General features: G+C 43.2%; 1 protein-coding gene across 1 annotated transcript; it reads right to left on the minus strand.

The window, feature by feature from the left end:
• Positions 1–3,805: 3,805 nt before the first annotated feature.
• On the minus strand, positions 3,806–12,917 carry pgm1 (phosphoglucomutase 1). Its single transcript, XM_034581982.1, has 12 exons — positions 12,578–12,917; positions 10,184–10,346; positions 9,893–10,036; positions 9,514–9,639; positions 8,323–8,513; positions 7,680–7,834; positions 7,432–7,547; positions 7,197–7,332; positions 6,413–6,596; positions 6,002–6,136; positions 4,203–4,366; positions 3,806–4,151 (listed from the first exon to the last, which is right to left on the minus strand). The coding sequence occupies exons 1-11, from the start codon at positions 12,821–12,823 to the stop codon at positions 4,277–4,279; spliced, it is 1,686 nt and encodes a 561-aa protein (XP_034437873.1). The 5' UTR covers positions 12,824–12,917; the 3' UTR covers positions 3,806–4,151; positions 4,203–4,276.
• Positions 12,918–14,983: the final 2,066 nt, after the last annotated feature.

Below are 14,983 nucleotides of genomic sequence, written 5' to 3' on the forward strand. Positions count from 1 at the left end.
ACCAATCAGAACCGAGTGGGTCAGCCGGCCAATCAGAGCAGACTGGGCTCAATCAGGCTTAAAGGGACAGGAGCTAAAGTGTTTCAGACAGAGGCTGAAAAGAGGAGCTGCAGCAATGGACAGTCTGAGGAAAGGTGTGTTTTTCTGATCATTAAAGCATGAAAAACCTTTTCAAGTGATAACACAAACTAAAATTATGAACCTAAAAACGAGCTGAATGTGTCTCCCTTTGAAACTGCAAACTGTAACTTCAGAGACTTCAGTGTCTTCTCCTTGTGGGTCTGAGCTTCTTTTGGAACGGCACACCAGAAAGTGTGTGTCTGCGTGTGCCTGATTTCATATGACATTTTAATGAACACAACAATGGACTGTTTGTGCTGTGGGGAGACGACAAGGGGAGCAAACACAACAACTGACGGCCACACTGGAGGAAATTGGGCGCGACTGATTAGGGTTTGGAGAAACATGCGAGATGATATACATCATATGTCAGCTCCTTTAAAATGTTCTGCTCAAGCGGCCAAATTAATTCAAACTAAGCTGCGGATTTCTCTGTATTAAAGAGACTCGGAGCAGTGGAGGAGGTTTTTCGGAGAAGGAAGAACTGGGCACTGGGCCGATCGAGTAGCGACGTTACTTCTGACGTCTTCCTCCTTGATGTCTATCGACTTCATTTGTCCCAAATTAGGATATGATTATTAAAATTGCAACCATGCGTGGTGAAAGTCTTCTAACCTTCACAGGGGAGGGGATTCGGGTCCTGAAGGTGTCTTTAAAGATCTCAGAGGCCTCCTGCAGCACCCGGACAGGCGTCTCTTTGTTACACAGTGTGTCAGCACGTCACCTCAGTATTTCCTCTTGTTTTCTCCAGAACTGCCTCTGTCCCTTTTTCCGTCACATCCTCAGATGAATCTAAGCTGGTGCTTCAGCTGGATTTTTGCGCTTCATCCGCCAGAAAATGTGCAACCACTTTACACATTCTTCAATCAGTAGATAACTGCAGACAGTTGCCGTCCCAGTTGAGGCATCGTTAAATGGCTGACACACAATATTGGTCGTGGTCCATCCTCTGTATCCACCTACACATCCCTCCACTCTGGGGAAATCATTTTAACTCAGTGCTACATGTTGTGTTTTCATGGGGTCACCTTTGAAATGCTGTGAGGTGTCTCTTGGAACAGTCAGTGTTAATGTACAACAAATGCAAGGGTGGAGGCAACTTGCAAACATTATGGTGCCGCTGCATTAAGAGAAAGGGAAGTCGTCATTGTGAGCAGGAAACATCGATGTCTTACACAGGAAATGATGATTTAATTCATCAACCTTTCAGAAACCGTTTCAAGAAAATGTGTTTAGAACAGCAACTTTATATTCTCCCATTCTTCTTTCCATATATTAATAAACTTCACTTCAAGTAAGGAGCGGGAAGGAGATTGTAATTTCAAACCCACTACTTATATTACAGTTACTAATATGTGAATGTGGTAGTCAAAGTATTCAGATGTTTTACTTTAGTAAAAATACCAAGATACTACAGAGAAGAAGCTGAGAACTGAAAAAAACAGAGAAGTCAAGCTTTTGGCTGTGGCTGAGATAAGTTAGCTACGAGCTGTCGTCAGTGTTCACACCCCCGCTACCAGTACATGTTCTGGGATAAAGGGGCGAAAACAAGCATGGTGGTCCCCAGCTGATGACCCCGCAGCCAGCCAAGCAGATGGAGGTGCAGCAGGCCCAGAGCCCATTGCAGGTTTTACCACCGGTTCAAGTTAAATCGTCAAAATTGCCATAATTTTATATATTTTATCTTAATGAAATGTTTTTCAAATTGTCAGGAACACATTTTTGGGATCTTGATGCAAAAAGTTAGACACGCATATCGTCTTGAGATTTTTAAGTGCGTACAAGTTGGTGCAGATCCAGATAATTAATCGGTTCTGGTGGAAGAAAAATGTTTGGCACTTGAGTTTTGCAGGAACTTTTTCAGCAGTGAGGTTTCAGAGTCTGAGACGTGCACATTTCTCACATGTGCACGTGACGCTGCAGTTACGAGCTACAAGAGTGTTGATACTGCAGTTACGTTTGAGTGGTGAAATCAAAACAGGAACTGAATTGTTCACTTTGGAGGAGATGGAGAAAGGCATAACATTATTTAATCCACTTCTTCTGACTCTAATTCTGTATCATTGACACAGAAAATTGTGCCTGAGCATGAGAGAGAGTTCACAGAAGGAACCATAAGAACCGGAGGGGGAATGAAACCCACTTGTGCTTTCCTGACTCCTTTTTTTCGAGGACTTGGGAGAATGATGTCTTTGTCTACCACGTTGCCCTCGACTGGCGAGCGAGCAACGAACAGGACGCTCTAAAGAAACGCGGCTCCGTGCCAGCTCCAGAGAAAAGCCATTTGGACATCTAATAGCTGCGGACCAGGCCGGCTTAATGTAAGCCTTATTGTGATTACCTGACATACTGACAGCCAATCCAAATACAGCCTGTGAGCCATTACAGGCCGAGCAAGAGGAACACATTATGTGTTGCACTGCGTCAGCCTGACAGGGCCTGAAACAAATGTTTTGTGAATCCTAAGAGAATAGAGGGGACCTGTTTGGGGCAGTTATGTATCCTGCATAGTGCTGACTGGGACTTTGAAGGCTGGAAAATGGGCCTTAAAAGCCTGATCCAACATGTTAAAGTCAACACAGACAAAAGGAATGGGACCATTTACTCAGATCTAGCTGGTACTGGGGTCCGGGTGTGTGTGTGTGTGTGTGACGTGTCTCAGAGCTTGTGTCAGTAAATCACAGGAAACGTAGAATAGCAGTAATAGTCAGCTGGAACACAACGTCGTCACACATCAGACGCTTCCAAAATCGGCGAGAAAATACAACTTGATTGGCCAATTAGTTCCAGTCCGGGAACTTCAACTATTTGCCATGTGTTTTCCGTGCGGAGGCGGGAGATTACTGCAAACAGGTAGAGGCGCTTGTGGCGGTCAGGGGGAATGACACTGACACGCGTGACGGAAATTGGCGGAAAATGTGCCATCTGTGATTGAGGCCAATTTTCCACCTCTTTTGAGTTCAGAGGGAAACACGCAGCGTGCACCTGATTTATTCCACCCACGCTCCTATTAGCGTAATCGTAGCCAATTTAAACCCAGATATGAGGAGAAAGTTGACACCAATCCAGCACTTGTGGAGCCTCAAAAAGTCCAGTCTGCATCAAACAACCTTTCACTCATTCCCTTTCCAAAAAAAACCAAATCTAAATCTGTTTCAGCTCCCGTCTGCTTGCCAGTGGGATCCTCCGACCTCCTGACACTTTTAAATGCTAATCGTTAATCAGGATTATACCGACTCTCTAATTACGCAAGATAACTTACGAGGGAGTGAGAGAATTAATTGGTTTATGCCTCTCCGCTTGCCTCAGGAATGTCTTTGGCGAGGCTTTATTCTCCTGGAAGCTCGCACCAAGACTTGGCTCGTTCGCCGCAGCCCAGGATCTCTGCATTTATCTAGAATCATTTCCCAAGTGAAAAAGGAGCTATTATTAATACCACCCCACTCACTCTCGTTTCAGTCTCTCTTGTGAGCTCTCGGTTTTCTAAACCCAGGTTCTGCTAAAGCAATTACAGCTGCAGACCCCCTGACACTTACTCAAGCTCCAGCTGGATTCTTGAAGGAAAGGTGCAGGATTTATACATACCTGGGTGTGCTGTGCATTTTGTGTGCCCGTGTGACACATCGAAATATTACTTACATGCATAAAAAAAGACGAAAGCAGATTTAAAACATGATTCCAGGTCTTATTTTGACGTAAATATCTTTTATTAATGGTGGATGAGTTAGTTCTCAAGGCTTTAGTTGTGGTGGTTGTGGAGAACAGAGGGAGAGGGAAGGCACTGGGTCGGTCGGGGAAATGTATGGACAGAGGGGTGAGACTGCCCCCACTTGCTGATGTATGAGAGTTCAGAGACAGATATGGACACACTTGGACAAACACAGTTTCAATTTGAGTCTTTAAATTCCCTTTAAAATGTCCCTTAAATTTGTTATTAATTCCAAATCTTTTTTTTTGTGGAATTTGTCTGAACGTATGTCAACACTAGAAGATGGCAGTGGATACTGGAATACGGGATGTTTGAGTTTCAGTTGTGCATCCAGCTCTGTGTTTTTTTTTTTTAAAGGGAACAGGAACAGAACACAAGACAGAATTCGAGTGCAGCTTCACCCCCTCCCCCCCCCCACGAGAGTGGAGGTATCCAGTTGCTGAGGAATCATGTGATCACAGTCGGGGCGGTACGTCCAGTCCGCTCCCGGAGCTGAGAAACCTTCAGGGCGATGTCTACGAGGGGAGCCAGCATGACCTGGACGAGGAGATAACACAGACACACAGAAAATATGACTTCCTGTTCAGGTTGTCTTCACAAATCGTCCATAACCAAACAACATAATATGTTGTAAAGTATGAGCTACATGCAACAACAGGAGCAAATTATTTAATGCAGAGTAATCAGAGTTAAAATATTATTTCTAAAAGCATCTTTTCCCCTTCCTCCATCTAACGTGATTTGAGAAAGTCTATTTGTCTAAACTTCGATAAATGAGGATTGATTAATATGTGTTATGATTAAATAACCAAACAATTAATACGTATATTTAAAAGGAGGTTGTGTTTTTGAAGGTCTGTTGGTTGATTAGTTTGTCAGCAGGACGAAACTTGGTGGAAGGACTGATATCTACGAGTGTTAACTACATGAGACCAAAGTCTTCATATGTGTAGAGGAGGCAGAGGAATAAAACACACAAGGACAGATAGAGATAAGATAAAAAACATATAATTGGATAGAAAGAACAAAATAAATATCTTAAACTTCAATCTATCTTACTGGCTGGGATAATAAATAAAGCTCAGCACTGCTGGAACATAAACAACTTCACTGAGTTCATTTCTCTTTCTAATTGTTATATGCAGCTCTAGTGACCATTAACAAACCCCAGTCAGTTGTGTGGCCTTTCGGGGCCTTTTGATACACAACCAATTACAACCAGTAAAAATCACTCCTGATTAATAGTTTCAATGAAATGTAAAAGGAGCAGATCATGAACCTCCCCTGAGATGGAGCAGAAACATAAACTGTCCTGGTCTAAGCAGAGAGCTGCCAGAATGAAATCATTTCCCGGTGGTGGTTCTCAGCCGGAGATGAGCAAACCAAAAATAAACTCAGAAAATAACGTTTGGTTGTTGTGCAGACGTTCTCCTCTTCCTCGAAACCTGCTCTAATCAAAAATAAAACCCTCTGGGAGTGTAAATCAAACTAAGTCGGAGTCAGCCAACTGAACCCTTCACCCTGAGGCCATTTATCTGTCAAGTTAAGACCCTGAAACAATATGTTTCTGCTTATCTGTTCATTCACGGAGTTAAAGCGCTGAAGAGGATAAAGGGCTGGAGGAGAATTTTTACTCATTTTTTTTGGAGCTTGTCTCGCTTTCTTGTTCTACATCCCCTCCCTGTCCACACCAGTCAGAATGACTTTATGAAGTGTCTAGTTGGAACTAGCGCTCTTTATTTTCCCCTGATGCTAACTTTCCCCTTTCTTCATACTGGCCCTGATAAGCTGCCATAACTCAAGACTTGGCCAAACAACTCCATCGCCTCTCATGTTTAATACCACCTCTGGAACTTGTTTCTGGAGCGCTCCACTCAACACAAGCTGGCTGTCTTGGACATTACAGATCATTCCACTCAGCGTGGAGTTCTGGGGCCCGAGCCAACGAGCACTCAAAGCTCATTTCACTTTTGACACTAGCAGTTGACCTTTGACCAGTTTTGTAAAAGATGATGCCTCTTTTTTTTTTCTACATATGAAAATATTCCAAGAGAAAAGATAAATCTGTTCCTGGTCCTGTGGATGTTTATTTTCCTATTTGATGACTTCATTGTCTAGTCTTTCCTTCTCTCTGGATCTAGCTGGCTGGAATCACTCCACTAGCGGCCTGACCTGTGGGTCCTGGTAAATCTTCTGGGGGTCCTTCTCATAGCTGTCAATGTAGAGCCTGACGGTTGCTCCCGCGCTGCCTGTACCGCTGAGACGGAAAATAATCCTGGACCCGTCGGAGAAGATGATCCTGAGGCCCTGAGAGAGCGAGAGACGGATGAGAGACGATGATGAATGAAAATGCAGTGTAAAAGGAAAACATGTGGAGTACAAGAGGTATGGTAAGCCACACCGCTGCATGCTGGGTAACATGACTTTATTATGTATTGAGTCAATTCTAACATCAAGTCACTGTTTGGGTTACGAAGGTCTGACGGCAGGAGGAAGAATATGGACTACATCCAATGATAGATGGAAAACTGAGGGAGCACAGTATCGTTTTTCTTTATGAAACCTGCCTTGTCGGCTCCTTACCTGGTTTTTGGAAACACTTCCATCGACAGGGTCCGTGTAGGCGAAGTTGTCCGAGACAGCCACCATGTAAGTCTTATCGCCCGAGGACAACTTCTTTCCTATGAAGGACGGGTCGAACATCGCCGTCTCCAGATCCTTGACCATTTTGTTGGCAGCGTCTGAGTCGACCTCCTCGTAGTCATACCTGCGATGGGAAGGTGAAATCAGGTTTATGAGTTTAATCTAAAAGTGTAGGAGGGATGATTTTGAGTTTGTGGGCAAGTTACTTTCTTTTTTATTTGCAAGGATAAAAACTTTTGTTCTGTGAAAACTTCAAGTTTCTACAAGCCAGACTTAAAACAGCTACACTTAGTGGACAGTTTATTAGGTACACCTAGTTAAAACTAAAGTGATGTAATGTAACAGTAATTCTATTCATTCTCCCTTCATGTTTGTTTTTATTGAAATTTGAAATGATAAAGTTGGTTGTAGTTTCTGGTGCAGTCTAACTGTATTGTATTATACAGAGAGGTTATTCAGTTTATCTTTATTGATAGAAATGTCTGTCACTAATAAAACGTAACGTAACTCAATTCAACAGCATCTCAAACCCACCTGAACAACTGAGCTGTACTTCTCTTATTCTCCACTAGATGGCAGAGTGCCATTTAACCAAACTACTGTGTATCCCTGCATCGTCTCAGTCAAATATTAAATGTCTTTTTATCTCTGGTAACCTGAAATATTTTTCTTCAGGGACTCAGGCCCACTTTCCATGAACCATCCTACATGGACCAGTACTGACCTGGTGAAGAAGTTCCTGCCAAACTTCTGCCAGTGATCCTTCATGATGTCTTCCACGCTCTGTTTCCTGGTGGCTAAGATTGACAACCATGCGAGCACCGCCCACAGGCCGTCCTTCTCACGGATATGATCTGAGCCTGGTTGGTTAGAGGACGGAGAGGAGAAGGGGGTGAGTGAGGGGCACTTCCATCTCTTACGACAGTTCTGTGTTTACTAATGTGATGACTTTTATTCACCGGTGCCGAAGCTCTCCTCTCCGCACAGGGAGAGTTTGCCGGCATCCATCAGGTTCCCAAAGAACTTCCAGCCAGTTGGAGTCTCGTACAGCTGCATCTTAAGAGCTTTGGCCACACTGGAACAGATTGGCACGCAAAATAAACCACAAAAGAAAACATTGCATCTGTAACCAAGTGGAGATCAGTGCTCTGACAGTTCACCCAAGAGGTAAAACTTCAGAGTAGCTGTTGTGTTGAATGTTTTTTACTTGTCCAGGGCTCCACTGGTGGGCATACTGCGGGCCAGTCCTTTGACACCAGTCTTCTGGAAGTAAGGGATACTGGTGATGTTGGCAGCGATGACAGCCACAGAGTCTGAGGGGTTCACGAAGAAGCCATGTTTCCCCAGCACCATGTTACGGTCCTGAATATGGGGGGGGGGAACAATCGCCAATATGAGACATGATTTATTATATTTCAATTAACAGTAATTAACTTCCTGAAAAGTGGTAAATGTTTGTTCAGTGGGTTAATGGAATATATTTTAGAAAAGATTCCCTACATAAATCATAAATATTCTTCTTAGATCTCATTATGAATTCTGAAGATATGACACATCAGGCATATTTCTCTTATATATCACTTTTATATATTATAATTTGGCAGATTATTTTTCCAGATAATTTTTTTGAGAAGAATGTTGCTTAAGAAAAATGGCTAATGAAACCTGGGCCAAGGTCAGAATTACTCAGCCCAGGACCCAGGCCCAAAAAAGAAAAACCCTTAAAACCTAAAACTTGATAAACCAGAGCTGACATCATAGATTGAAATCCAGTACACTCCCCCCCCGACATACCGTCTGTTCAAAACAGCTATAAAGAATCACGCCCTCTGGAAGAGACCCTGACTTACACCATCACCATCGAAAGCGGCTCCAAAGTCATATTCTCCTCCCTTCATGGTGTTGACCAGGTCGGCAGCGTAGGTCAGGTTGGGGTCGGGGTGGTGGCCCCCGAAGTCCTCCTTGGGGACGCAGTTGACGGCCGAGTTGGCAGGAGAACCCAGCTCCTCACAGACGATCTTCTTCACGTAAGGACCGACCACTAGAGGGGGACAGTGCGTCATTAAAAAGGAGTCGTTATGCCCTCACAGGGATATAAAGGAACTCTGAGTGAGGACATTAACAGTGACCGTCAGCGTCTGGAGTTCACCACATTAAACTTTACTTTAATACCAGTTGGATCAGACATTAATCCAAGTGTCCAACCTCCTTATGGAATTTTATTTCCAATCATGTCTTCTCCTCGACTGGTTCTCAATTTTATGTTGGTTTATAGTTAATGTTGGTAAAATTCACCTCAAACTCCCATCATTCCATAAACAAATGGGAATCCTGATATATTTACATTACAAACATAGCGTTACTCCACAGTGATCCTACATATTTGGAATAATAGATAAACTGCTTTTCTTTCATCATTGGTTTAAGCTCGATAATTATGTTGAATTTATTCAGAATTCCCTGTTTCTTCTTTCTTTTACATAGAAACAATAAAAAAAGTAACCTAATAAAGTTTTTTATCAGTTCATTCATCAGTACACCGTCAGCCTTGTCATTTTGAGAAATTAGTTTGGATAGTGTTTGGCTATTGCAACACAATATTTCTTTTTTATTAACAAAGTTAAAGAGATATAATTTTAAGTGTTATCCAGCACTACTTACAGAGACTCCAGACATGGTGCTGGTGCTGTCCTGCTTTGTTGCTTGATCATATTTATCCTAAGTTAACTTTACTTTGGAAAGTAAGTTTTGTTTGATATTGATGTTTGTGACATGAATCTGATGTTGACTGTATCGGAATGTTCTGACGAAAAACTTTGAAGAACTCTTAAACCTACTCTTTTGTGTATTTTTTTTAATTAATATTATTATTCAACCTATTTTCCCACTGGGATATTAAGACTAATTATATAACTACATTTATAAAAATCGATTTAGAGGAACTGCACACTACCTTACAATCTTACAGAGTACTTAATTATAAAACTATAAAACTCCTTTACACTATAAAAATCAAAAGCCTGTGTCGTGCTGGTTCCTACCTCCATGCATAGCATCCAGTCGGACGTTGATGTGATTTGCTCCAGAGAGGAGCTTCTTCAGTGCAGCAAAGTCAAAGATGCCTCTCAGCATCTCAGCATAGGCCTCCACCGAGTCCACAATCTCCACTGAGACGAATGAGAGGAAACACAACACAGTCAAGACATCTGAAGAAGTGAAGTGACTTTCATTACAGACTGCTCGGTAGATAAAACAATGCCATTCACTCATTATCAAAGAAGATGATCATGTTTTAAAGCAAAATGTTGCGACCACATTGCAACTACCTGCTGTTAACCTTAAACAAATCAATAAGTAAAGTGCCATTATACTGTTTATCTTTTATTTAAGGGTAGGGCTGTGCTTCTCATGCTCGTGTACCTGTGAAAGGTTTGAAAGTGTCCACTTCAAATGTCTGCTTGCCAATTTTGGCCAGATCCACTTTCAGCTCTGGGCAGATGTGATACTCCTGCAGGCTTTTGCTGACCTCAAATATTTTGTTTGTGATGGCCTCTGGAGCAGGACCTGGGGACAAAAGTGGATGGTTATAGTGCGATACTGTGCTCAAGTCGAACAGCGTTTTAAATATTACACATTCCTCTTCACCCGAGTAGGAACCTTAGGTCTGTGAGCTTCTTTGACAACTCGGAGTATAATATAGTCACCGCTCACCTCCACTGGCGATGTTGTACTTGATGCCAAAGTCTCCATTGGGGCCACCCGGGTTGTGGCTGGCTGTGAGGATGATGCCCCCGACTGCCTTGATCTTGCGGATCACGCAGGAGACTGCAGGCGTGGACATGATGCCATTCTGACCAATCACCAGGCGATTAATCTGCAGGTTGGAACAACAAAAGGAGAAATGGGGGAGACAGGAGAACAGGTTAATCCACAACACTGTCAGTTAAATACATAGGGTGGGAGACAGGCAGCGAAGATACAGTCACTGCAATTATGATATATTTAAAACATATAGTACTGTGCAAAACCTGTTGATTGTTATCCATCACACAACGCCACCGGGAAGGTACCGGGATTTGTTCAAAATGTATTCTGAAGCATGATAATGACTGAAAAATCTATACAGCCAGAATCATAAAGATCTATGCTTGGCGACAAGAACAACAAGGAAGACCTTGCAACAAATCGTGTGGTGACAGCACTGCACTAAACTCAAGCTAATGGAGTCAGTCTGAGATAACGTGAAGAGACAGAGGACAGACAGATCAGTGGCGAGAAACTAAAACTGTGGTGAGTTGTCAGAGATGCTTTGGAACAACCTTGAAACAATTTCGAAAACGCTGCACACACCAAATATCAATTTAATTTAAATGTTTCTGGTCACTGCACTTTGGACGTAATGCAAGTCCTTCACACTGCTGCAGAAAATACCACATACAGTACATACTGTATCTTCATGTTACATCTATCTCAGTCCAGTAACCATCCTTTTTAAAACATGCAGCGGTTTGCTCTGTGCAAACATTAACAGAGACGCCTCTGTATGTGTACGTGTGGCAATGAAACGGCTTCCTCACTGCTTCGTTTCCCAACCACAGACACTCGTGGAGAGACTGCAAGAAATATCCAAAAGCTTTGAGCAGCTTGAACCCACTGACATCAGTGATGAACCCAGCATAACCATTAGATGCTGCCTGTAGAGTAACTGTGAACGAGACACAGGGTCACAGATGCAGCAAACATGGGATTTCTTTTTTTTTTGCTTGCAATTGTGAATGCAGCATTTTGGGATGACACATCGGATGATTTCATATTTAAGAAACGAACTGTATGTCCCCTTCATTCATTTGACCCATGCAGATTCTGCTACAGACATATGCAGGGCAACGTGACTGGCTGCACGTTTCTCGACCCCCCCCCCCCCCTCTCCAGACTGGAGTCCCCTGAGCAGCCAGTGGCATCTCACTGCAGCTATTACGAAACAACACAACGTCAGGCTTCCACGCTTCCTTTTCATGCACGATTCAAAAACCCGTTTGCTCATTTTTGCAATTTTGCAAATCCCCAAACATGCGATTATATTAATCTCCAGAAAAATGGTTTAAATCTTTAATGCTGGAGCAAAGATGCAAAGAAGTGGTCGTGTCATTGGCCAGTGTTTAAATGTCAAAGGCAAAGGTTTGACATGACATGACACCCCCCCCCCCCCCCCCCTCTTCGTGCACTTTATCCAAAAGGTCACTGCAGTCAATCTGAGACTGGAGACTGTGCAGGAGAAGCCAGACATGTGATGCTAACATGTCATTTTAAAACAGTGTAACTTCTGCAAAACCCTCACGAGAACCACTGAGTCTCCTTCCACGTGCACAACCTGAGATCTTGCACAATATCTAATATCAAATACTGACATGTGGAGGCAGGAAGCTCCTGTTTGCTCCAACACTGATTCTCCATGAAACCACAGGTATGAGGGGAAGCTTCACTTTAGTGCACCGCATCACTTTTAGCGTTAACATGTTAAATACAATGTGTTTATACCCCATGACAACACTTGGAACAAAACTAGCTTGAACACTGATAACGTCCCGGTAATGTTAGCTTCCTTTATGACACATTATTGTTGAGTTATTTGCCTGTTTTTCGCATTGACGTTAGCATTAGTGACCAGACATGACTTTGCAGAGCCGATAACTTCCAGCCAGCCAGTGAACATCAAGCTAAACTGTCCAATTTACACTGGAAACATCACATTTGGAGGCTAATAGCATGAAGCTGCTCGAGCCTGCAAATATAACGTTATGAGAGCAAACCTGTCAGTTAGCTCGATGTTCACTTGCTAGCTGGAAGTTATTACCTCTGCAAAGTAAAAAACATGCTAATAACTTAACAACAACGTGTCATATGCATCAAAGTGTGGTTACATATAGTTTTGTTTGAGGTATAAAAACGTATAATTAACATTTGAATGCGAAGTGATGCTCTGAAATGAATGAATGGGACGGTTAGCTCGATGTTAACTTGCTAGCTAGCTGGTTGTGTTTGTCCAGGCTGACTGTTGCCTCTCGTCAGCCGGAGGTGGACGGTGCTTCCCCCCGGTAGACTGACCCCGTTGGCCGCGGCGATCTGCACGATGAGCTGGATCGCGTCCTTCATGAAGAAGCGGCCGTCCCCTCCCACCACCAGGGCGGCCGCCTGCCGCTCGGAGGGCTCGACCACCGAGAGGGTGCTCTGGATGAAGTTCTCCGCATAGTGCTGGTTCTGCTGGAACACGGTCACCCGCTTCCTCAGGCCGCTCGTGCCGGGCTTCTGGTCCGCGTACGGCTTGGTCTTCACCGTGGTTATTTTCACCATGTTGACCCGCACAGTGAGCTCCTCTCGTCGGTCAGAGTGAACCGCGGCGATCCGGCCCGACGAGGAGCGGACCACTCCCCCCGGTGGACCCGCCCTCTCGGTTTAAAGGGCAAGTGGGGGTCGGATCAACATCCAACAACATGGGCTTGTATTGATAATAGTTAGTGCAATAACTTCTAATCTGGGTTTTCAGGATTATAAAGAACACATGAAATGTATTTAAGAAATAAAAATACTGCACTGTGGGGACATAATGCTGCTCAGGGCCGTAGCCAGGATTTAGAGGTACTGGGGGTTCCAGTGACCCCCCCAGTAACCCACCACAACCCTCACATCATTTTAATCAGTAGTATTTTTGCCTTTATGTCGATTGAACCCTCTGGAGACGTCGTTGGCCCATCGGCGAAACGCTGAGGAGCGAGGGCACCCACTTGATAACCTGGAAAGGCGCCTTCTCTCACCTGCAGAGTCCAAGCAGCAGGTCTCATTCATGCAACAGGGGACATTAAAGGGATAGTTCCCCCCCCCAAATTAGAATTCTCTCATTATACACTCACCACAATGTGGATGGAGGAGGTGGGGTGAAGTGTTTGAGTCCACAAAACACTTCTGGAGTTTCAGGGGTAAACAGAGTTGTAGCCAAATCCAATAAAATTTAAGAAAATGGCAACCACTTCTTTAAATGTTAAAAGAAAACACAGAAAAAAACTTAAACTGCTGCAGTAACTAGCAGGAGGATATCAGAAGACATTTAGGCTACAAACATGGTGTAAATGACACAGTTTAGAGTCGAATTTGAATGTCAGGGCGAAAAAGAAGTGGTCGCCAGTAACTTCAATTATATTTGATTTGGCTATTCACCTCTGAAACTGCAAAATTTATAATTTTGAATCTATAAATACTCTTATAACCATAGAAAATCCCCAGCATCTGTACATTTCAATCTGTTGCATGTGAGGTCCTCTAATTTAGCTAAACTCCAAATAAAATAAAAAAGAGAGAAAAGTGCAAAAAAACAAGGGCACTTAAGCATTTATCCACACTGCTTAAGTGCCCATGAGCAAGGTCCTTACAACCAACTGTGGTAAACAACATCACAGCCTTGTCCTCTGTGTAGACATGCAGGTGGTTAATTCCTGCTTCAACAGACCTTTGTACCTTTAAGGTCAAGACACACGCACAGAGGGGTCAATGACTCCAAGGATTCTGTCCCAAACTTTAACACAGTGAAGAAAAGAGTAAATTAATCAACTCTCTAATAAGTCAGTGCAATTTACCAAATATCTGACCCGCTAAAGAGAAAGATTTTTAAAGAGAACTTGTGTGAAAAGGTTTATTTCACAGGAGTCATGTTGTGAAACAGACTCAGACTTCTGCTGTTTGCCTGTTGCACCACAGCGTGTTTGATCATAGCAGAACAAAGTTTAACGTCAGACGTGCCATCATGACGAGGGGGCGTGTGAAGTGAGCGTGGAGACCAGGATAGATACAACATGTGTATGTTTATAATGTAGGTTTACAATGAGCTAAAACTACATGTTGGCAGGTTATTAACTCCCTATCTGCATGTTCGCTGTTGATTTAGAGGCATATCATCTGTATGGCATTGTATGATTTTTAATTTTGAAGAAAATCATGTCACACAATTCACAATGAAGTTCTAAAAATTAAACTTTCCTTATAACTACATATAAAAAGAGTTTAATTAACAGTCCAGTACTGTAGTTGTCCAGTTTGGCTCACAGCTCCTGAAAGCCAGCTAGCCCCCGAGCAGTCGAGCGTCACTAAACCTCTGTGCTGGGAAAGGAAGAGCAGACAGGGGCTCGGGACATTAAATACTGTTCCTCTCACATGTCATGTGACATTTAGTTCACTGGCTCTACTGTTTCAGCAGAGAAAGTCAAAGGGCAAATAATGACCAGCCAGATATAAATAGGAGGTCAAGACTGTTCTCAGCTGCAAAGGCCAAGGGCGAATAAAGTTTAGACCTGACTGCAATACAGAGGAATGCATTTCATGGCCAACACTAAATCCTCACAGCCCCAAACTGTATAAAGAGCAGGGACGGTGGTGGCTGATATCTACAGAGTAACACAGACTTAGTGTACAAACTTCTACATCTAATGTCAATGTGAAGCTGTGTTACCTTCATGTTATGAC

The sequence above is a fragment of the Hippoglossus hippoglossus genome, chromosome 4 (genome assembly GCF_009819705.1).
Source record: "Hippoglossus hippoglossus isolate fHipHip1 chromosome 4, fHipHip1.pri, whole genome shotgun sequence".
NCBI lineage: Eukaryota > Metazoa > Chordata > Actinopteri > Pleuronectiformes > Pleuronectidae > Hippoglossus > Hippoglossus hippoglossus.

Bases quoted from the DNA above. Each gene is read 5' to 3' on its own strand.
- pgm1 (XM_034581982.1), bottom strand. From the start codon at position 12,823: ATGGTGAAAATAACCACGGTGAAGACCAAGCCGTACGCGGACCAGAAG. The intron at 7,333-7,431 runs GTGAATAAAAGT...CTAACCAACCAG, and splicing joins AGAGGAGAGCTTCGGCACCG to GCTCAGATCATATCCGTGAG. The intron at 6,137-6,412 runs GTAAGGAGCCGA...TCGCTCTCTCAG, and splicing joins GAAGTGTTTCCAAAAACCAG to GGCCTCAGGATCATCTTCTC.